This window comes from Lissotriton helveticus, chromosome 2_2 (assembly GCF_964261635.1).
Source record: "Lissotriton helveticus chromosome 2_2, aLisHel1.1, whole genome shotgun sequence".
NCBI lineage: Eukaryota > Metazoa > Chordata > Amphibia > Caudata > Salamandridae > Lissotriton > Lissotriton helveticus.
The window spans coordinates 350,872,704-350,895,599 of record NC_136060.1 but is presented as its reverse complement, the minus strand read 5'-3'; the positions used below and the strand labels follow the sequence as shown (position 1 = coordinate 350,895,599).

General features: G+C 42.1%; 1 protein-coding gene across 1 annotated transcript in view; it reads left to right on the top strand.

The window, feature by feature from the left end:
* The window catches only part of ABLIM2 (actin binding LIM protein family member 2), a 797,090-nt gene that overhangs the window by 12,916 nt on the left and 761,278 nt on the right, over positions 1–22,896 (top strand). The window contains exon 2 of the mRNA XM_078678529.1: positions 22,561–22,704. Coding sequence (XP_078534655.1) covers positions 22,561–22,704 — 144 coding nt within the window. The remainder of the gene's footprint in view (positions 1–22,560; positions 22,705–22,896) is intronic.

Sequence of the window (22,896 nt, the reverse complement as noted above, 5' to 3'; positions counted from 1 at the left end):
TCAGGAAGGATGCAGCCACTTTCATTTCCTTGGGCAAACACAAAGGAGCTGAGGATCGGCCAATGGGAAATACCTGAAACTGAAAAAGACGGTGATTGCATATGAACACTAGGTAACCTTGAGACTCCATGGCCATGGGAATGGTGAAGTATGCATCCTTCAGGTCCAACTTCATGAGACAGTATTTTTCTAGTACAATGTCTCTCACAACGTGGATTCTCTCCATCTTGAAATATGTGTAGACTAGAAATCTATTCAGGTCCCTGATATTTGTAACTGGTCTCCATCATTTGTCTTTTTTCTCCACAAGGAAGAGTGTACTGACAAAAACTTGGAATTCCCAAGAAACCTCTATGATTGCACCTTTTTGTATCATAGAGACCACCTCTCCTTCTACCACCTTCTGTTGCTCTAAGGTAAGCTTCAATACTCTTGGGAGAGAGGATTAGACCTGGGCGTCAGAAAAATCTATTTTGAAGCCCTGAATTGTTTCCAGCACCCAAGCGCCTTGTGTAATTAATATCCAAGCAAGGGAAAAGAACTTGAGTAGACCACCCCCTTTTACTGTAGAAAAATAAATATGTGAAGTGTTGCTACTCACTCTGAAGATTAGATCCTTGTCCACGAGAACTGAATCCTCTGATACAAGTGGCTCATCCTCGTTGAGGATAGAAGGACTGCGAGGTACCCATCTGGTAACCTCTTCTGAAACCTCTTTGTCTGAAGTTGGGCCTTTGATTACCTCAGCCGGTAGAAAGGCCCCTTCTTCCAGCCCAACCAAAAACACTAGGGTTAAAAACCCTTCTCTTATTTGTCTCTGCTTTGTCCAAGGCCATGGACATAACCACATATTTTCCTATTGTTTTAATCATATCCTCTTTGAACAGGAGGCCTTTGGGGTTTTTGGAGGGTTCTTTTTCTGCCATGTCTCCTAATTTTGGGTTGATCTTGCTTAGGACAATCCTATATTGGCATATTTAAATTACTTAGAAGACCCTGGCAATGCAGCAGGGCCAGTAAATTAAATGCTACTAGTGGGCCTGCATCACTGATCAGCACTGCGACTGCTGCACTGATTGTGCCACCCGCTTAAGTAGGACTTTAAACATGTTTCAGGCCTGCTTTTGCAGCCTGTGTGTGGTGCTGTTTCCAACTATCATTTTAACGGGGAAAAATAAATCTTCTGCCAGGCCCAAACCTTCCTTTTTATTATGTATATGCCACCTTTAGCTTAGACCCCGGACAGCCCAGAGGGCAGGATGCATTGTATTTAAAAGATTGGACATGTACTTTTAAGTTGTACATGTCTTGGTAGTGAAAAACACTTATACTCAATTTTCACTACTGCAAGGCCTACCTCTTCCAGAGGATAATATTGGAGTTAACTTTTTACATTCAATAAGGTGTAATTTCCAAATGGGGGCAGGTAACTCATTCATGTTTGGCATCTTTAGAATTGTAATGAATAATCCTAGCTTATGGTGAAATCTAATTTTAAATTACAATATTAAACATGCCACATTTAGAAAGTTGGCCTTTTTTCCTGCCTTAGCCATTTGGCACCTTCAGACTGTCTCTTGGTCGCATAACTGGGTATAGTTGACAGTTGGGCTTTGTTTATTCCTCCTAGACAGCCACACACAATTGGGAGCTTAGGTGTGCCTCATTGGGCCTTCACTGGCAAGATGGGAGGGAGGAGCTGGACCCAGCCCCAATTTCACTTGAATAGGCTGTGTCCTGCCTCCACACAAATGGCTGCACACCTCCTGTAGTTAGTCTGGAGCCAGGGCCAGGAAGGTGGGGCACCTGTGAAAATCAAAAGGCCTTCCTCTAGAAGCTTCTCCCCGATTTAAAGGCATAAATACTGGACCTCAGACACCATCTCTTCAGTACACTTCTGGACCTATGGATACTCTGCTAGGCAGAAGGACTGTTGTGATACTGAAGGGGCTACCACCCTTCTGGACTGCTGCCTTGAAGGACTGCTACACTCATGTGCTGACCTGCTGCCTGCTGGGATTGGGCAGGCATCTGTTGAACACAGGACCACCAGAGTGACTTCAAGGGCCAGTTAGCTAGCCTTCTGACTTGAGCGTCCCACACCCTTGACCCCAGCACCTGGAGTTTGTCACCTAAGAGTCTACTCTGCCAAGTGGTGCCATCCCAGGCCTGGTCCTTAAGAAGTGGGCTTAATGTGCTCTTCCAGTCTCTCTGGATCCCTCAGAACGTACGCATCTCCTCTGCTGTGCAGCGCAACCAGTGCAGAACTGACGCATCAGTGCCGCTGCATGGACTGAACCTGTTAAAAAGACCTGCATCTCAACCCATCTGAACCAACACTGTGCGATGCCTCCTCGGTGTAGGCCCTCGCATCCCTTGTCAATGGCAGCCTCAATCACAACCCTGTACTCTGCATCACAGCCGCACAGCTATTCGGATCCGACGCATTGCCTTCACCGGGCAGCACATCCTCGACGCTGGCCTTCACATCGAAAGCCCTCATTGACAGAATGCTCAACAAGTCTTGGTCAAGCAGCAACCACAATCCTATTCAGGGTAAGACAGAGGCAATTTCCAAATTAAGCTGTGCTCAACCCCCTAGTGACTTGACACAGAGCAGTCAGGGTTAACTTAGAGGCAATGTGTAAATTGTTTGTGCAACACTTCAAACAGTAACACAATGAAAACATCACACAAAAATCCCACACCTGGGTGGAAAAATAGAGCTTAATTTAATAAAATAAAATAAAACCAAAGTGTACTGAAGTGGTGATGTCTGAGGTCGAGCTTTTATACATAGTTGTTACTTTGAAGTGGGAAGAAGCTACTAGAGGCATTTATTTTAATTTTATTTATTTTGGGATTTATAGAGCGCATGGCAGCCCTAGGGCTTCCCAGAGCTAGGAGACACGTTGTTGGTTGAGGCCGGGTCAGACATTAAAGGAATTTCTTAAACACCCATGTTTGCTTGCTTTGCAAAACTGCAATTCTTTGACCAGTGTCCGTTGGTCCCATGGTAGAGAATTCCACAGTTTGGGGGCTAGGTGGGAGAAATATCTGCCTCCCACCTCTCCTTCCTGACATTTGGTGGTTTCAGGAGTCCCTCAGGGCTTGATCTTAGATACATATTTGAGATATAAGGGGACACCAGACTCTTGATTTTCCTAGGGCCCCTCTTATGTAGAGCTCTGTGCAGAATGACCAGAGCCTTAAATTTGACTCTGGCCTCCACTGGAAGCCAATGTAGCCCATTGGGTTGCTTTTTTGCTGACTCCCGAGCAGGGACATTGCACAGCAGCCTTGCTGCTGCATTCTGGACGACCTGCAGTCGGTGGGTCATATATTTCAGTGCCCCTAGGAATAATGAGTTTCCATAATCCAGACGCGAAGTGACCAAGGAGTGGACTACCGTCTTCCTGAGCTGAATTGGAATCCAGTCAAGGATTTTTCAGAGACTTCTGAGTAGTCCAAAACTGGTGTCTGCTACTTTCTTAGCTTGTGTCATCATGGAGAGATCCTTTTCTAGCCAGAAACCTAGATTCTTAATTGTTTCTTTAGGTATGGGTGGGCTGCCCAAACATTCAGGCCAGCTAAGAGAGGGCCTGGGAATTGCCTTGTTCCCGGGGATCATTACCTCAATTTTGTCCCCATTCAGTTTTAAGCAGCTTCTTGTCATGACCTCTTTGATTTTTTCCATACAGGGTGATAGTCTCTCGGAGTCCCCGTTGTTTATTGGGTCCAAGGAGATCACCAGCTGTGTATCGTCAGCATAGGACGCCATGAAGATAATCAGATGCAGTCAATTACACCACTGACCTGCGTTTCCCACCCAAGTACACTCTATGGTAGAGAGGGGTAACCCTAACTCTGTACTACACTCTCTGCTCCCTACCACTCCCAATCAGAGGCCGATTCTCGGTCAGTGCAGTAAGTGCAATATACAGCGTTTTTTAAAAACAGACTAAGGATGGTGCTCAGCAAGTGCAGTAAGTGCAAAATACAATTTTTATTTAAAATCGGACTTACAACTGACAGGTTTAAAATTGTTAAAAGCAGTGCTATTTTACCACAATGATAAAATTAACAATGACCGTATTGGGGTTGGGGTTACTGAAGTAAGCGGCCTTCATGTCCCACATGGACTGCGCTGTCTCCGCTGCGCGCCCGCTAGCCGGCCTTCATTTATAGGTGCAGGTTAATCCGATCCGGTCAACTAGACCGCTGACCTGGGTTTTCCCGCATGAGGACACTCCATGGTCCTACAACTCCCAATCAGAGGCCGATTCTCAGTCAGTGCAGTAAGTGCAAAATGCAGCGTTTTTCAAAAACAGACTAAAGAAGGTTCTCAGTAAGTGCAAAATAATTGTTTTATTTAATATCGTACTAACAACTGACAAATTAAAATTGTTAAAAGCAATGCTATTTTACCACAATGATACAATTAACAATGACCGTATTGGTGTTTGGGGTCCTTAAGTAAGTGTCCTTCATGTCCCACACGGACTGGCATGGCAAGTTCACAGTTGCCCTGCCTTCCTGGCCCTGGCTTCAGACTAATTACAGGGTGTATGCAGCCCTTTGTGTGGAGACAGGACACGGCCTAATCAGGTGTAAGTGAAGCTGGACCCACCTCCTCCATCCCATCCTGCCTGTGAGGGCCCATCCAGTAACCTAACTTCTCCATGATGAATACGCAAAGCCCAACTATCAACTACATCCAGTCATGTGACCAGAGACAGGCTGCAAGCACCAAATGGCAAGAAAAAGCCAACTTTCTAAAAGTGAATACAAAAAGAGGAACCTGGCTCCGTTTGACGTTATGCTCCTATTATTTTTGATATAAAAAACAATGGTCCTAGACTATGGATTAGATTGATGTTATCAAGAAAACCATTTTAAATGAGAAAAATGCGAATAAATCTGCATACTTAGAATCAATCTATATGGGAGAAAGAAATATCTGGTTATTATACTCTGTGTGTTACATACAGAAACAGTACCCAAGGGGAGACAATTGTGCTCTCAAGAACAGATGCAAGGTAAACACAATATCCGCATTTCAAATTTTATCAAAAATCAATCACATTTATTTACAAAATCAAAAAAAAATAAATAATTCATTCTATTTATACACGGCGCAAGGACTATAAGAGTTATAGTCAAAGATAAAGAGAAAGGGGGTGCTCAAGTGATGAGAAGGAGTGGAAGAATAATCCTAAAATGCAATTACAATATTTACAACAACACAACAAAGCGGTAATGCTCCCGCAAGTTGAAAAAGCCTGTCCAATTACTTCCAGGGCAAGGAGTGGGGGGGGGGGGAAACCAAGGTAAATTAAGGTACAGGCAAAAATAAAGGGCGTCGACGTTTCGACCCTGATGCTCTCGGGAATTTTGTTTCCTCGGCTGCGGGTCTTCTTCAGGACGTGGGCAAGGAGTGGGGGTAAGGGGAAGGTGGGGCTTGGCCGTAAATCCACTGAGTCTCTGGATCAGCCACCAATGGAGCTGGTTAGGTCCGAAGTTCTCCAAGTTTTGTGGGTTTTACCTATCTGTGGATAAAGTGATCCTGAGATGATTTGGCTTGTTTTCCAGATGATAGGATCAATGTCTGGTGGGTCAAAGGTCATATCCTACCGGCGCCCCCACGGGCTCTCCGGTGGTGTCGATAGTTAAGGTCGCCACTTCTGTCAGCCTGTACAGATGTGCTGGTTGGATTTCCTCAACTTCGTCTTAGATTTGGAGCAGGTATGGGCATTACCTGGGCTTCTTCGAGGGAGTCTTTGAAAAAGAAGGAACGGGCAATTCGTCACCGTTTGAAATGTGGGACGAAGAAAAGCGTCCGGCAGCAGCTTCTACTTCCGCGTTGCGATTGTCGTCACATGTGAGCCTGACGACCAATGGCAAACGACTATGACTATGCCTAGTCGTTTGCCATTGGTCGTCAGGCTCACATGTGACGACAATCGCAACGCGGAAGTAGAAGCTGCTGCCGGACGCTTTTCTTCGTCCCACATTTCAAACGGTGACAAATTGCCCGTTCCTTCTTTTTCAAAGACTCCCTCGAAGAAGCCCAGGTAATGCCCATACCTGCTCCAAATCTAAGACGAAGTTGAGGAAATCCAACCAGCACATCTGTACAGGCTGACAGAAGTGGCGACCATAACTATCGACACCACCGGAGAGCCCGTGGGGGCGCCGGTAGGATATGACCTTTGACCCACCAGACATTGATCCTATCATCTGGAAAACAAGCCAAATCATCTCAGGATCACTTTATCCACAGATAGGTAAAACCCACAAAACTTGGAGAACTTCGGACCTAACCAGCTCCATTGGTGGCTGATCCAGAGACTCAGTGGATTTACGGCCAAGCCCCACCTTCCCCTTACCCCCACTCCTTGCCCACGTCCTGAAGAAGACCCGCAGCCGAGGAAACAAAATTCCCGAGAGCATCAGGGTCGAAACGTCGACGCCCTTTATTTTTGCCTGTACCTTAATTTACCTTGGTTTCCCCCCCCCACTCCTTGCCCTGGAAGGAATTGGACAGGCTTTTTCAACTTGCGGGAGCATTACCGCTTTGTTGTGTTGTTGTAAATATTGTAATTGCATTTTAGGATTATTCTTCCACTCCTTCTCATCACTTGAGCACCCCCTTTCTCTTTATCTTTGACTATAACTCTTATAGTCCTTGCGCCGTGTATAAATAGAATGAACATTTTTTTTTTTTGATTTAGTAAATAAATGTGATTGATTTTTGATAAAATTAGAAATGCGGATATTGTGTTTACCTTGCATCTGTTCTTGAGAGCACAATTGTCTCCCCTTGGGTACTGTTTCTGTATGTAACACGCAGAGTATAATAACCAGATATTTCTTTCTCCCATATAGATTGATTCTAAGTATGCAGATTTATTCGCATTTTTCTCATTTAAAATGGTTTTCTTGATAACATCAATCTAATCCATAGTCTAGGACCATTGTTTTTTTATATCATTTATACCCAGGTCCTTTGATTTTGTGGGTGACACCCCATTAATCTAATGGCCTATTATTTTTGAGCAACAAACAGACCACTATCTTTTCTGTTTGAATGGAATTTTTATTAAACTATTCCTTGCTTTGCACATTGTTTGTATTTTACCAAAAAGATTTTAGTTGCATGAGAAGTAAAGAGACAAACATTTTTCAAATTAACACACAAAACATGAAAAATACTTATGACGATTCACAATAGACAGTGCGCGAAATACTTATATACAAACACATTTATATACAAAAACATTGGGCTTTTGCATCATAACATCAGAAACTAGAATACTCTTATCGCTAACTTGATGAATCATTACAGTCTGCCTGTATATCTGATAAACTATCTAGAAATTGCTCAGAATGCTGCTGTCAGACATCTGTTAAACATCCCTGTGTGTAAATCCATAAAAAAACCTGTTACAATTGCTTCACTACCTCTCGATCTACAGTCTACCTTCAGGCTCTTTCCATTGTAGGCCTTTGCTGAGCTCTGCCGATGTTGAGCTACATAGTGGCATCATTGCCTACAGAAACCTGCTGCATTCCACCCCGTCAGAGAATGTATAAACAGCTGCTCTGCTTCAATGTAATCTAGTTCACTCCACTGGGTGCCCACAGTCAACACACCATTCCAGGACCAACCATACAGTCCTGTCTTTTGCTCATTAGGGCAAGCGTTCTTCACATAGACACAGTTGAGGAATCTTCTCCATTTACGATCACTTGTACCCTCTGTTGATTCAGAGTAAAGTATTCAACTCTAGAAAAGTTAACTCAACTGATCTTATTGATAACACCGTCTCCTCACATCAGCAGTCGATCTTTGTCTTGCACTTTCTGCTCCCCCAGAATCCTGGAAGCTCGAATCAACAGAAGATATAACAATTAATTTAACATAACACATGTATTTGTAAAGTGCAAATTCACAATGGGGTATCTTGGCACTTAATAACATATTTTAATTGTTACTCAATTCAATGGTACTCATTTTATCGACCTCAGAGGGGAGTTGAACCTGCGACTATGAGGTCGAACACAGGCCCCTACAGTGGATGCATTAGTTTAAGCCACCAGACCCCATTTAAGTTACAATTCTGTGGTTTGTTGTTTTTTTTTATGGTAACCAATGAAGTGCTAACTTCTTTAGTTTAGCTTTCAGTATAGCATGCACTTTAAAGATGTGTGTTGCAGGAATGGTGGATTTGCAGTTCATATTAAATCCCTTTCCAATAAATCTGATTCTAGTGCGCAAAATGGGAAGAAAGAGGCACTCTTGTGAATCTTACTGAGCTGTACCTGTATATGAACGTGGCAGAACCAGCCCACTACTTGTGCTGTCACACGGAAATAATTTACAAAGTATATCGCTTAATTATCACAGTTGTAGCTATAAACACCAGCTAGATTATATTTTTGTCAAGTATAAACCATGCAGGCGGTTTTCAAAACGGAGACTGTTGTGTAAAAGAAATCTTATTTAATTGGGAAAAAAATCACGCTGTTTCTTTTTTTAAATTCTCCCCTGATGGAGGACTGCTGTTTCAGCATTGCACGAATTAACTGGAAGCTGTGTGCTAATAAAACTGGAGACTTAGAACCAGTATGATATTTTACAAAGTATATATTTCCTGGAGCGTTGCAAGAATGCAATCCTACCTTTTTACATTTTGACACCTCATTTCAAAACATCATAAAATAGGCTGCTAAGCTTGTATGTATATATGGATGTGGATTTTTATAGCATGAAACTAGCTGTAAACCCACCGAGGGCCTGTTATTAATTGCGTGGTACTGGTGGGATGGTAAATTCACATGCAAAATGTATGTTACCATGTGGTAACACGGTGGCAAGACTATGGAAAGACTCTTTGAACCTCATGTAAGGAAGACTTATCATGTAGAACCAGATTTATTGGCCCTTAACCTATGCAGAGTTAACACTTCTGTGGAATTTATAATATTAATTTACCATCTGCTTTGAGAAGGCGGTAAATATATTGGGGGCCTCTGTGTGGGGTGGGTTGTAGGGATGGAAAGGGCAGATAATGTCTGGTGGTGGGAGCATTGAATGCTAGCATTAGAAAAATGTTGAGGGCTGAAGATTGTGCGCTGCTGCAGCCAAAGCCTCACGCAATTTTACTGGGCAGAATTACCAGCTGGCAACACCTGGTGCGGCATACCAATACTTGGGAAATCCAGATGTGAAAACAACCACCCACTCAAAGGAGATGTACATGCAGTAATCAGAGACGTTTTAAGGCATGGGCAAAGTGGGCCCCAGCCTTCTAGGAGGCACCATGACAAATGTTGTGTTTAGGCATCATGCAACATCAATAAAAAAAGTTTATTTGAGATCGAAGTAGGACCTCACATGTGAGAAATGGGGGGGCGGAGGTCACAGAGAATATTTGCAATAATATTAGTGAGCTGTTGCTGTGTTTCAATATTGGAAACAGTCACTATCCCTGAATCTTAGATCTGAACACATTTAGAATTTGGACCACTGTATCCATGCAATGTCAGTGACCTCGCCAAAAAGGGCATGAAAGAGCTGAAACAGGATAATAGATTCAAAGCTGTTCGGAACAAGGGCCCCCAAAATAAGATGACCCTGACACAGTGGTCAAAGTGGGCGGAGTCGGCAGGTTACGGCACGTCCCTACTTTTTTAATTTAATATAATTTGTTTCTCTATTTTTTTATTTTAAAAATGCGTTCCTGGATGGCAGAAATAGCCATGGTCTATAGATATGGCTGAGCGTTTGTGGCCTTTCGAGGACCCGCGTGGTGGGTAGAGGAGGGAAAGAAATCTGTCTTTTCTTTCTTGCACAGAGAATGCAAGGGCAGTGTCCACTTCTGCTCTGCCGCTGGCAGCTGCCTCTCCCACCAACTCTTTCTTCCTCTTATTTCCTCTCTTTCTGTTCCAATCCTCCTCACTTGCTGAAAACCGTGACTTCAAGAAACGGTTCTTACACTCTCTTTAACCCCTTGCATGCTGATGACGGCCCCCAGCCGTCATGCACTACGGCGCTCGTGTGCTGATGACGGCTGGGGGCCGTCATGAACCCGCCCACTCTTTAAAAGTGCCGCACAGGCACATAATCGCTGCAGCATGCAAGGGGTTAACTTATTTGTTCCCCAGTGAAATGGATCCAAAAATCAGAAAAACACTTTTTCAGCAAAAGTCGCCTTTTTCTGACATTTTTCTATTGCAAATGGCTGCCTCGGGATGCAGAAAATTAAAAGGTTCAAAATATGAAAAATAAATAACTAAATAAAGCAAGTCATAATGGTCGCAAAGTGGCCAAACACATTGGCGCCACTCTACAGAGTTTGCCAGCAAAGCGCTACTTTTGTTTCTCGAATTTCTTTTAACAACATTGTTTTCCCCGGTTGGTGAGGTGCGCCATTCCTGGAGGTACTGCAATACCTGGTTTATGGGGTGATGGGTGGATCGGAAAACAAAATGTGTACTGAGCACAGCCCAGCATCAAATCATCTGTTCACACAAGGAGAGGTTCTGTACAGAGGGGGCCAGGTTGGATGCATGCACAGGGATGAGCGCAAGGCCTGCTCCAGAAGCCGGGCCATGCACCCATCATCCACTGTGCCTGGCTGTAGGTCATGCACAGTTGAGTTGTCAGTCTAAAAAAGGTGTTACACATGCTAAGTTTAGAGTAAGATTTTTTTTTAAAGAAAATCACTGAAAAAAACCAAAGGTTTAAATGATGATATAGTTAGGTATTATGCAAAGAACTTCATATATGTTAAAAAAAAAACTGAAATTCACTGAAAACAAATCAAAGGTTAAAGTTATATATGTAGGTGAGTTGGCAGATGGGCAATGTGTGCTGCATGTTGCGAAAGGCTATGGTCATTGCCACTTGTTTGCTGACAGAAATGTGGCCACAGCTGTAGCTTGTTGAATTCCTTGCACTCCACAAAGCCTACAGCACATTGTCACATTCATTAGACTACATCATAAGTGATGTAATCAGCGACGTCATCAATGATGTAATTTGAGATGTCATCTGTGATGTCATCAATGATGTAATTTAACATGTCAGTAGTGTTGTAATATGAGATATAGATAGATAGATAGATAGATAGATAGATAGATAGATAGATAGATAATTTCATCCAATCGTTAATGGTACACCCACAGCAATTATACAGTCAGAGAGGAGGCTAAAAAAGTGCAAAAACGAAAATGGTGCATCTACATCACATTGTCGCCCACTTGTGCTCCCAGATCTCGGATATCACTTGTTAACCACATCTTGCCTTTGACGCTGTGGAACATTACGCTGCCTTTTGGCGATATTACATTATATGCATACATGCCAATCACTTTCAAAATGAAAGTTATTTTCAGAGTGATATAATTCCCAAGTTTAGTTTGTGCGGGTTGCATGTTAAAAACGTTAATCGAATAGAAAAGGAAAGATTTGTATTTTTAAAAATCCATGATAGCCTCAAGTGAAGTTCTGACTCCTTGCTTGCATGCAGAGGGGTCAGACAAGGATACGCTGGCCTGTCTTGGACCACAGAGGCGGAGCTGCAGTAAGAACATTAATGAAACAGTGAATCACGTAGAAAGCTGATAGACATTGGCATGCACTCTACACATCTGAGGAAAGTCATTTTTTGTCACAACTAGTACTATTTACAGATTCAAAAATGAAAATGGACAGCTTTTAGGAATGTATTTGCTGCTTCTGCTTTGATTCAGTACCTATCAGTGTCTTGTCTGGCATATTTACAGAAAATTCCTCGACGTCTCCGTCACTTTAGCTATATTTGTATGACAGTAACAAGGCCCCAGGGACGGATTTAAATATAGCTTTACTTTTGCAGCCAAGTGGCACAAAATATGGCACATGAAGGACACTGTTTACCATTCATTTACATGTGTCATGCATCCTGCTATTGTACAAGGCTCATGCGATCTGATCTCCCCTATTCTTCTTGCATTTCATGGCCTTTGTTTTGCCTCACACTTTCAAGTCAAAATGGTGATCTAGAAGGCCAGCATTATAGGGAGATGCAAATATAAAGTGCAAACTGCTGTGTAACTTGCATTCTGATTGGTAGGGCTAAGTGTAGGAAACATTCTTATTGTGGATGTAACTCGGAATGTTGATGTGTAAGCTGTGGAGCTAGCAGTTGGTGAAGCTGTAAGCTGCTGGAGGTCGCTGTACTAGGAGAGAATAAAGAAAGCTGAATTTACACTTGTGTTGTGTAAATTAATAAACCGAGACATTGATGCCTTATGAGAGTGTGGGATCCGGTAAACAACCTTTACAACGCGGTCAAAACACCGCAGTGCCATCACAACGCAGATTTTACAACGCAAGTCGTTACCACGATTTGCACTGGAGAGATTTGCACTGGAGGGCACTCTAGACTAAGGAATAGTAGATTTACTATTCCAACACCTTCCCTAGTGTATGATCGCAAAAGAGGAGTGACATCTACTCACTGGAGATGTGGAGATTGGGTGGTAACGAGGAATGGAATTATTGTAAAAAAAAAGGAGAGATTAAGTACTCTCAACCTAGTAGAGTGGTTGGGGTGAAAAAATGTGGTTATGCTGCAGGGTGGTAAGGAATGGAGCTTTGGTAATCTGAGCAAAGTGGTTTGCCCTAACCATTCTTGAAAGTGGTGTCTAGTTATGTATAATTTTTACTTTGTATCTTATCACACATGTTGAATTGTTGATTTGACATGTACCTATTCTTTCTGTATTTTTTTTAAATATCATATAGGTTTTACTTGTGTTCCTTTGTAAGGGGGGGAGATATGTAGGAAACATTCTTACTGTTGATGTAACTCAGAATGTTGATGTGGAAGCTCTGGAGGTGGCAGTTGGTGAAGCTGTGAGCTGCTGGAGGTCGCTGTACTTGGAGAGAATAAAGAAAGCTGAATTTACACTTGGGTTGTGTAAATTACTACATATAGGCCTACGAGACTGCCAGAGAAACCCACTATGTGCACAACAGTAACCCATAGTAAGCACCATCAAACCTTATCACTTAAGGAGTCTTCAGAGGGAATAAAGAGGTTCGATCCTAGAATTCTAGGGTACTTGACTGTGTAACTCCCAGCTTTCAAGTCAAAAACTCAAAAAGAAACTAAACTACATCCTTTTCAGTAAATGTCTAGAAATATACTGTCCAGAGTGCATTCAACCAAATTCCCTCACCTCCAGGGACCCTGACGTCCTCCCATCGTCGATTAGACTCCTTATTCCATCTAGCTCTTTGAATTGACTGAAAGAAGACATATAATACTCTAAAAAATAAAGAAAAAGGTTGAGACATTTATATTGTAGAGCTTCATGATCCTCATTGCTATCATTTTTAACATAATGTCTGCCATCTCCTGGTCAACTTGAATTGCATACCTACTACACTTGATTCCAACTAAATTACATAAAAAAATTGTCGAGTAGCACAGTATACTCCGGGCACATTGGGATTCAATTATGGTGAATTTACAATATTATTGGCAATATACCTTCCACTTTATATTTCTGGTCATAACATTTACTTGTGTCAAAGTGTGTTTGCCTGGTTGATTCTACATGAAAAGCCAGGTTATGTCCTAGCCTTTTATTTGCTATATAAAAACGTTTAATGTTTGATAAACGATTAAACACATTTTCTGTGTGTTTGTTTTTAATTAAAAAGAGAAGATACGCTATCAAGTATAATAAGGAATTGTAATTCAATGACAATATGTGAGGGAGCTCTTCATCCTTTTCAGCTTTTGAGCCTATCTATGGGGAATAGGTGGAATTTGATGGTAATTCTAAAATTCTACATTGTCACTGTTTTCTGAGCAGCACAATGTTTTATAGCACAGAACTTACATTTGGATTCATCAGCAAAGTCATAAATTACCAATGAAGTCTTTGTTGTACCATTCTGTAGTGTTTACCAGAAATGCAGTCTTCAAAAATGGGATCCAGGAAAACATGAGTGATTGTGCCAATCTCTAAATAGACTGTCAGGTCTTGCTAAGGATGGGAATTGTATTATATTGGTCCACTCCGGGTCTATCCTCCGCGGGACTGGGGGTGGTCTCTGCCTCTAGTTTAGTTTCAGCATTTCTTTAAAATCTTTCTGACCCACTCTTCTTTGGCTTAATCACTTAAGTTAGGGTGTGGTGAATTAGTTGCGAATTTGGATTTATCTAAATGGGAACCTGTTTCGTGGTTACCCCTGCGAGCTTTGGATTTCAATTTTTGCTCAATATTGTACTCCTGTTCAAATGCTAGAACTAGATTTTCTAACACTTAATGGGGTTTAGGTGACATTGTTGACTCACTTTCTGACATGTTGATCTTTGATAGTGAAAAGGTATCTGAATGTTGGAAGGATGTCCTTGCCATTTTATTCAAATTACTGATTTGCTTCATAGATGATCCTTGTCTCTCATTCATCTACCTAGCGATAATTTGCTTCCGTTTAACATCTGAAGGTACATACTTTATTTAGGGCATTAAGGGCACCTCGAAATTTATTCGACAGCTTTGAAAAACAACGCCTAGCACTTAATTTGAATTTTGGTTGAATGATTTAACTTCTTTAGCAGTCATGGAAAAGCCTCTTCATTATTGTAATTTTACTCAATATACAATATACACTTTATGGTATTTTAGAGCTGCTTTGAAGAATATTTAGTAGTCTATTTCTCCCCCGAGGCATTACATAAAAATTCATATTTTTCTTTGATAGATTTGGGCACGGACTGACAGGTGTTAGCCTTAGGATAGTCTTATCCTAAACCTTTAGCCTCACCTCCTCCATTTTTGCTGTACTTTTTTTTGTTGGCCTAAGGACTTTGTGCACTTTACCACTGTTAACCAGTGCTGAAGTGCTTGTGCCCCTCCCCTAAACCATGGTAACATTGGCTTATAGCCAATTGGCATATTTAATTTACATGTGTAATGTCCCTCCAGTGGAATTTGAGGAAAGTAAACAGTTTATCAAGATCTGTTTACTTTGTTTTTGCCTGGAGCAGCTGCTGATATTTGAAAGTAGTAGGGCAAGTACGTGCTCTTGTTTATTGCTAATGGGTGAGCATCTTCCAGGGCGAGTTCGGGGACTCTCCACCGGAGTACTATTTGAAATAAAGGAGTAAAATAGTACACTTTAAAGCATATCTTCATATAAATTTGCTGAATAGCTGTAGACTCTTAAAGGACACTCATTAAATATATTGCGTCATGTTTCACTGGTGTGCTAAGCCAGTGAAACATGATGCTCCCCATGAGGTGACTGCATTTTTTCAGAATGTGCTATGAGTGCCCGCATATGTCATAACTGACCTGTATTGACTCATAGTCAACATGTTGTGATGGGTGCCTAATTACATGCAATATGCCAGTGCCAGAATGTATTTTGCCTTTAGTAATGTCCCCACCTTTGGTAACCATTATGTCAAAAATTACCTCTTGTATGTCTGAGCCAGGATTTTGTCATAGTCCCCCCGCCCCAAATACAATAATTGTCCGCCATTATGCCAAAAAGTACCTTTAATGTGCCAGGACCAGCATTTTGTCATGGGTGCCCCCATGTCATGAATTTCTTCCTGTATGCCAGCACCGGTATATTTTCAGAGGTGCCCCATGCGAAAAACTTTCATCAGTATGCCAGCACCATTCTTTTGCCATCGGTGTACCATATCCCAAGCATTATCTCTATCTAGTATTCCATTGACAACATTTTGTCACAGGCGCTTTTAATGCTAAGAATGTCCTCCTGTACTCCTGCACCGCCATTTTACCATGGGTTTCTCTTTAACCCCTTCGCTGCGGCAGCTATTCCGCCGCAGCGCTAAGGGGGAGGCGGGGCTGCGCGGCGGTCCCGTGCTCGTGACGGAACCGCTCCGTCACGGCTCGTGGGTGAGCTGTGCTTAAGACGGCACGGTTCCGTCAAGGCCCCGCCCACCTAATAGAACCTTCAGCTCAGGCGCGGAATTCGCGCTGTGCAGGCGCGGCGAGCGGGCCGTGACGGAACCGTTCCGTCACCAGCACAGCCTACCCGAGGCTCATGACGGAACGGTTCCGTCACGAGCATGGGAGGGGTTAAACCAATAAATACCTTCAGTATGGCAGGTCCAATGGCAGACTCGCAGGCATAGACCAACATTCTTACCCATGATCGCTTACATTATCTCACTGACATTCATTTTCACTCATACTCACACATGCATTCTCAGTCATACTCTTACTCATTCTCACTTGCTATCACTCATGCGTACTGTGACTCCTTCAAATTAGCTCACTCTATTGCACTCATTCTTACTCTCACTCATTCTCACTAAGTCCCCTTATTATCACTGTCTCAGACTCACTCATTCTCACTTATTTGCACTGACTTGCACTCACTCATATTTAATCTTACTTTCACTCATACTTACACTCACTTGCTTTCATTCTCACTTAGTCTCACCCACTCGGATTTACTCATTGTCACAGTTGCACCACTCACTCTCACTCTCATACAAATTTATTCTCATTAACTCTCAGTACCAAATCTACGCATGCATACACGCACACACGCCCACCGAATACATTTTAAAGGATTTTATTTTACTTACTAGAGCTGTCTTTTTTACACTAAAAGTGAATAATAAGGTAGAAGGGCAAAATGGGCAGAATTTGAGGGTGGAGTCTCAACACCCATAAGGACGAGCTCCCCTGGTGTTCTTGGCACTATTTTTGCTACCTCTGAGGCCATTGGTCAGAAAGATAGTGCCAAAGCGTGCTAGGGGCAAACTAGGAATCACAACTACAACTCCTGGTTACCCTTAAATGACGTCCGTAAGGCTGTGGTTACCAAATGTATGTTAATCAATTTACACACCTCTGAAGAATGGAAGGCTTTGCCACCTCTGAGGCAAGTGGTCGTGAAGATCGTGCTAAAGGGCGCTAGGAGCAAGCCCTGGTCACTCTCTCTTAAATGACATCCACGAGACGGTTCTGAAATGTGTGCTAATCAGTTTAAACACCTTAGAAGGATGTAAGGCAGAGTCTGCTGTGCTGTGATTCAGACAGTTGACCTCAAAAACTCATTTGTCACCGGTGACCATTGAGCTCACTGAGTCACCCTGCTGTTCTAATAAATGTGTGGGGTTTCAGCATAGGAAGTACATGGTTCTTCCTTTCCTTGCAGAGCACAAACGTGTGATGTAATTCAGCGTGTGCAATGACTAGTATTATATTTACAGTGTACATTGAACATGGCCAAGAAATTGGGTAGCTAATTTTTGAATTTCATATTGGAAAAGCCATTACAATCTATTAGTTTATAAATAGTGTTATTATTTATAAAGATTAATTATAAATGAGCAACACTCCATTGATTTAGCACTGCAGTGTGGTCTGTGATTAATATACTTGAAAATGTTACCTCAATTCCCATCTGTGATAGATGTATTGCACTAAAACCCTGAAAGCAAAATAAGTAACCACAAAGTGTGATTTTTACTTTAAATATTGTTCCCCCTCTTTCTGCTGTACAATTAATTCAGCATCAAAGTTTAACATCGTGCAAGGCGGAGTCTTCAAAACAAGTAATACTTAAAAGAATAACTCTTAAACTATTGCATTATATATGCACTGAACACATTTTTGTAATCTTAAAAATTAAAGCTCCGATATACTGAAGCTTTTGGCTGCCATTAAACCAGTTATTTGCTCTTTAGCCAGGTAATAGCACAGGGGATGTACCTTACTGTCATCAATTGCGTAATGTGTTTTCACCTACAATATGCAAGGAAAAGTTTGACATCCATATTGCAGGTTATGCCACCTTGTACCAGGTTGGTGTTTTTGCACCAGCAGAACTAAAAGTCCAGGTTTAAAAAAAGCAATAACCACTCTTTACAAAGTAGAAATAGTGGGCACTTCTGCAACTGCAATCTGCAAGCCAGGGTCACTTTGTATTATCTAAGAACCTAATATCAGAAAAAGTGTATTTGTGTGATTACCCACAACGTCAGCCTACTACTGAGAGGCAGCACACAGCATGTGTTTCCAGTTTTTCAAATTACATATTTTGCATAATTAACCAAATAAATATATGCAATCAAAGTGGTAGCCAAAATAATCAATTTATCTGTTAAAGATATTATTTAAGTATTAGGAGAGAGGGTTATTGTTGAACATCTCCCATGAAGTAGCCTCTACATTATTGCACCAAGGCTTACCTACGCACGATGTGTGCTGATAAGGAGGGTTAGCGGCACTGGGTGATTGGTAGAGCTGTGTTTAAAATCATATTTCTGGAATGTCAACATAATAATGCAATATTTCAATTTACACTGTGAGGTGATAAGCGAGCCAAGAAATCTACACATTCTACACTAGGAGTTTTCAACCTTTTCTGTAATGAGAGCTACTTCTGTTCAGTGAAACTCATTGAGAGCTACTAAAATTATTAGCATTGTTTTAGTGGCCACCTAATGCAAGGTCTCTAGCAGTTTACTACCAGCAACCACCTCAGTGCATCAGGCATGGTTGCCAGCAGTAATGTAAAAAAAGTTTGTTAGTATGAAACGCTACTACATGGGTAATACTTTCCAGCCAGAGCTGCAATGCCTCTGTTACCAAGGTAATACAAAAAAAGCCTCCTTAATGTCACATGATTTATCGCTCAAATATCAGTTTTAAATATATTTTGGGAACCTCGCCATTTTCCTTAAAATATCTGCTCACGAGTTTTGAAAATATACACATCTTCATCTCAAATACCCACTCTCAATTTTGGTATATGTAAATTATTTCAGCCTGGCTATAGCTTGTTAGGGTTGGATACACACAGAAGAGATACTTCCAGGTAGCTGGAGAGCTACCAGTATCTCACAAGCTTCTCGTTGGAGAAGCATCTTTTACACCTTTCAGTTGGAATAATGTCAGTCTTATAGACTGGTGTGCTATTTGAACTGGTGAAAAAGGTCACTTTAGTTTCAGCAATGTTAATTGCTAATCAATTGTATTTTAATATGGTATGGAATATTTTGATTAATTTTGGAGAACCTTTATTTTTGTAAAGTTATGTAACTGTAGCCTGCATGCATAAATAAAGATTTTGAGAGATTTTCCATTTAAAATATTCTGATATTTTGGTTGATCTTTAGCAAATATACAGTACAATATGTGAACTAGGGCACAACTTTGGTGTAACCCACTTGTCACTACCGACGGTGCAGAGAATGTTATGAACTCTAACTTGACATTCAGCTACAGATTAGAGTGCAATATGTAAAGAACTGTCTGAGATCCACATGACATATTAAAATCCGTGAATGTTGCTTCCAAATTGTCATATACAGTTTCTTAAGGCCAAATGGAGTAGCACAAATATCAGGATATGGGATTTCGTATCCGCACAGAGACCATTCCTGGACTCTTAAAATGAATTCATTCTCCTTAACCCTGACCAACAGTTGAAATTAGACAAATTTATCACAACAGAATTCATTTTGTCCCAAAGGACTGTGACAAATTATACCAGTGTAAAGTTTAGTTTGTTTGAGGTGGAAGATCTTCAGATTGATTTAGGAGGCAGTGGCCATTAGGAAACCGTCACATCTCCCAACCAATGCATCGTTTCAGCTGCGCAATGCATCTTTGATACAGACCCTCACAACGCTCCACAAACCAGGATTTAAAGAACTTTGTTCAGCAGGCCCAGTGGGATCCCTGTAGCCGGCCCATACTATATCACGGTCAGACTGAGCTAGTGACTTTGTCCCTATCTGGAGCGACCAGACCTACACAAGTGACGCTGTGCGCTTTTTTGCGCTATTTCCACTGAACTCTTTAGGCTTGCATTTATCTGGTTCTACTGATTGGCTTTTTGTTATGCTGATATTGTATCACTGATCAAGATTACTCTCGTCTTCTAACTTGGTGTGGGATCCTTTTTGTGTGGTGTTTTTCACTTTATTACTGTTTGAAGTGTTGCACAAATAATTTACACATGGCCTCCAGATTAAGCATGTCTGCTCTGTGCCAAGCTACCAGAGAGTTGAGCACAGGTTAATTTAGGGTTGGCTTGTGCCTTACCCTGACAAGGATTGTGGCTGTTGCTTTACTAGGGCTCACTCCCCAGTAATCCAACAACCCAAGTTCTTACATTGGTAGAAGTGGTGGCATTAGGACTTGTGTTGTTGCAGTCCCATACAGTGATTTTGTGTACACTACCATCCCATACCTGAGACCGATTTGAGTTTAAATTCTCCATGATTGCCCTTTATGCTTTTTCTAAATTCTCTCTCTGACTGAGACAAAAGGTGCTGAGGGCCTGGGCAGGAGTCTACTATTTACTGGTTACAGCAGCAAAAGATGATAATTCGTACAGGCAAGGAGAGGATCTGGATACCCATCCTGAGAGGCAGCAGTCTGCTGAGGGGGGGTGATGTATCTCCTAAATTGGAGCTCCCGGCCAGAGCAGAGAGTTATGCATCTTCCAGTGGCCTCTCTCCAGAGGACTGGCGGACAGGAAGGCAGAAAGGGAGTTTGTGCTGGAGATGGCCAAGATCAGGTCGAAGGAAGTAAAACTAGCCAAGGAGAAGAAACTGGCCTTAGAGAGACTTATTTGTGAAAAGGAGCCTCAAAGAGCTGGACTTCAAAGCCAGGCAGGCAGAGTCCAGCCTTGTTGGTTGAAGCATACCTACAGTGTCCTCTGGAGACAAGAGGATCTGGTGCCTGACTTTGTTGTGGGGGATGACATCAACAAGTGGTTTGAAGCATATGAGGTGGCTTTGAAGTTGCATAGGATCCCTGAGGAGGATTTGGGCGGGTGAGTACTGGAGCACATGACTAGGGAGGGAAGAGATGCCCTACTGGCCCTAGATAAGGGAGACAGGATGAGGTAACCCCCCATGAAAGACAGCATTGTCAGAAAAGATGGTCAAACCTCAGAGAAGTGCAGGCAGGCGTTTAGGGACAGTTGTAAGCTGGACTGGCAGTCCTGTGTGGATTGTGTGGACTCCATTTGCAAGGCACTGGATGGTTGGGTGAAGGGCAGTGAAGTAATGTACTATCAAGGACTGTACAATTTGAGTTTTCTAAAGGTCCCCATACTAGATCCAAGGTTCAGGACTCCCAGTTCCCACCTGAACAGAAGAACAAATGGTTCCCTGATAGTAAGTCCTGAGGTAAGGCACACCCTAAAGTGCTATGAGTGTCAACAGATTTGGCACTACAATGGAGGATGCCAAGTGTCCCAAGTGGGCACTGCCTCCCACTGGTAGGTAGACACTGGGGTTGGTTGGTGTAATGCGTGGGGAGGAGATTGCTTCAGTTCGGTTGGGGGGCACTGTAGAGGTGACTCTAGTGTCCCTGGGTTAGAGAGATGGTGCAGAGAACTTCGATGCCTATTAACACTCCGAAATACAGGCATGGGTGGAGGTGCTGAGAGAAATTGGAGTCAGCATGACAACTGTAAAATGTTATCTGGTGACCTCCTAGCAAGTAGACCCTGGTACAATCCAACAGGTCATTGCAGCCGACAACCATGTGAGTCACTACTGGCTCTGGTTCCCTTTGAGTGGGGAGGTCTCAGGTGCCTTAACGGTAGTTGTGAGTCCATCAATGCCTGTGGATTGCCTGCTTGGCACTGATTTTGAGCACAACATCTAAAAGCAGGTGGAGCTCAGGTTGCACTTAGAGATGTTAGGATGGCCTGAATGACTGTGTCTGACCGCATGTCCATGGCCGTCAGAGATGGTAATCAGGAGGACCTGGAGCGTGGAAGAATGGTCCAGTTTCCTGCCAAAAAGAGGACGGGCAAGGGGCACAGGAAACCTGCACTTGAAACTCTCATCTTCCTGGAGGACCAGGGCTCACACCGCAGTCAACCAACATCCCAATTTTGTACACTTTGTAAATGACTGTGAAAGCTGTACTCCAAATAGACTCTTTCTTATTTCTATTTTTGGATATTGTTTATTTGCTATATTTACCCTTTTGTGTTAAAATTGATACATTATCAAGCACACAAAGAATAATCTAATCCTATCACCTATGTAAATCTCTGGGTTGGACCATTCGTTTATTTATTTCTTAACACTAATACTGTTTAATTTGCTGCTGGCTTTCACCTTCAGATTTCTTATTGTTGGGTATCTGAGAAATGAGTGCATTCTGAAAAGTTAAGCCAGCCAATGTCTTTTATGAAACTGTGGATGTCAACTACTAGTAAGATTGTGGTGTACGTCTTCATATATTGACATAGAAGGTTCTATGACCACGCCCTCCTTGGTCCTTCCACTCTTCCTACTCCAACTGATTCCCTCTGTGAACTTCTCACAGCAATCACTGCTACCGGTGTATTATAGCTTGATTATCAGTGATAACATTTATAATCTAATGCCAAGTAAAAAGTGGGTTCAAAACATCTTGTTTTATTTATTTCAGTTAGCTGTACTTGATTCACTATGTTGATCTAATAAATGAAAACCTTGCCTGGCTTGCATGCTGCAACTCACAAGCATGTTTTTTTATTCTTTGCAGTATCTCACCACCAGGCTGTTCATAGCCATCTCGAGAAACCATCAAGTACTGCAATCCTCTGCCACAATTGTGGAAATGCTTGTAAAGGGGAGGTTTTGAGAGTGCAGAGTAAATATTTCCATATTAAGTGCTTTGTCTGCAAAGGTAAGCATCTACTACACCTGCATGTCAATATTACAGTCAAATCAGAGTTGTCTTGAGATTTTGTTTCCCTTACTAGTAGTAACATTTATCTTAACCTGCAATAATGTTAACTCCTTTAAAGAGTGCTCACACTCAAGACCCTCAGCACATATGTAGTTTTTTGCCTCTGTTCCCTCAGAAGATGCTTTGTTT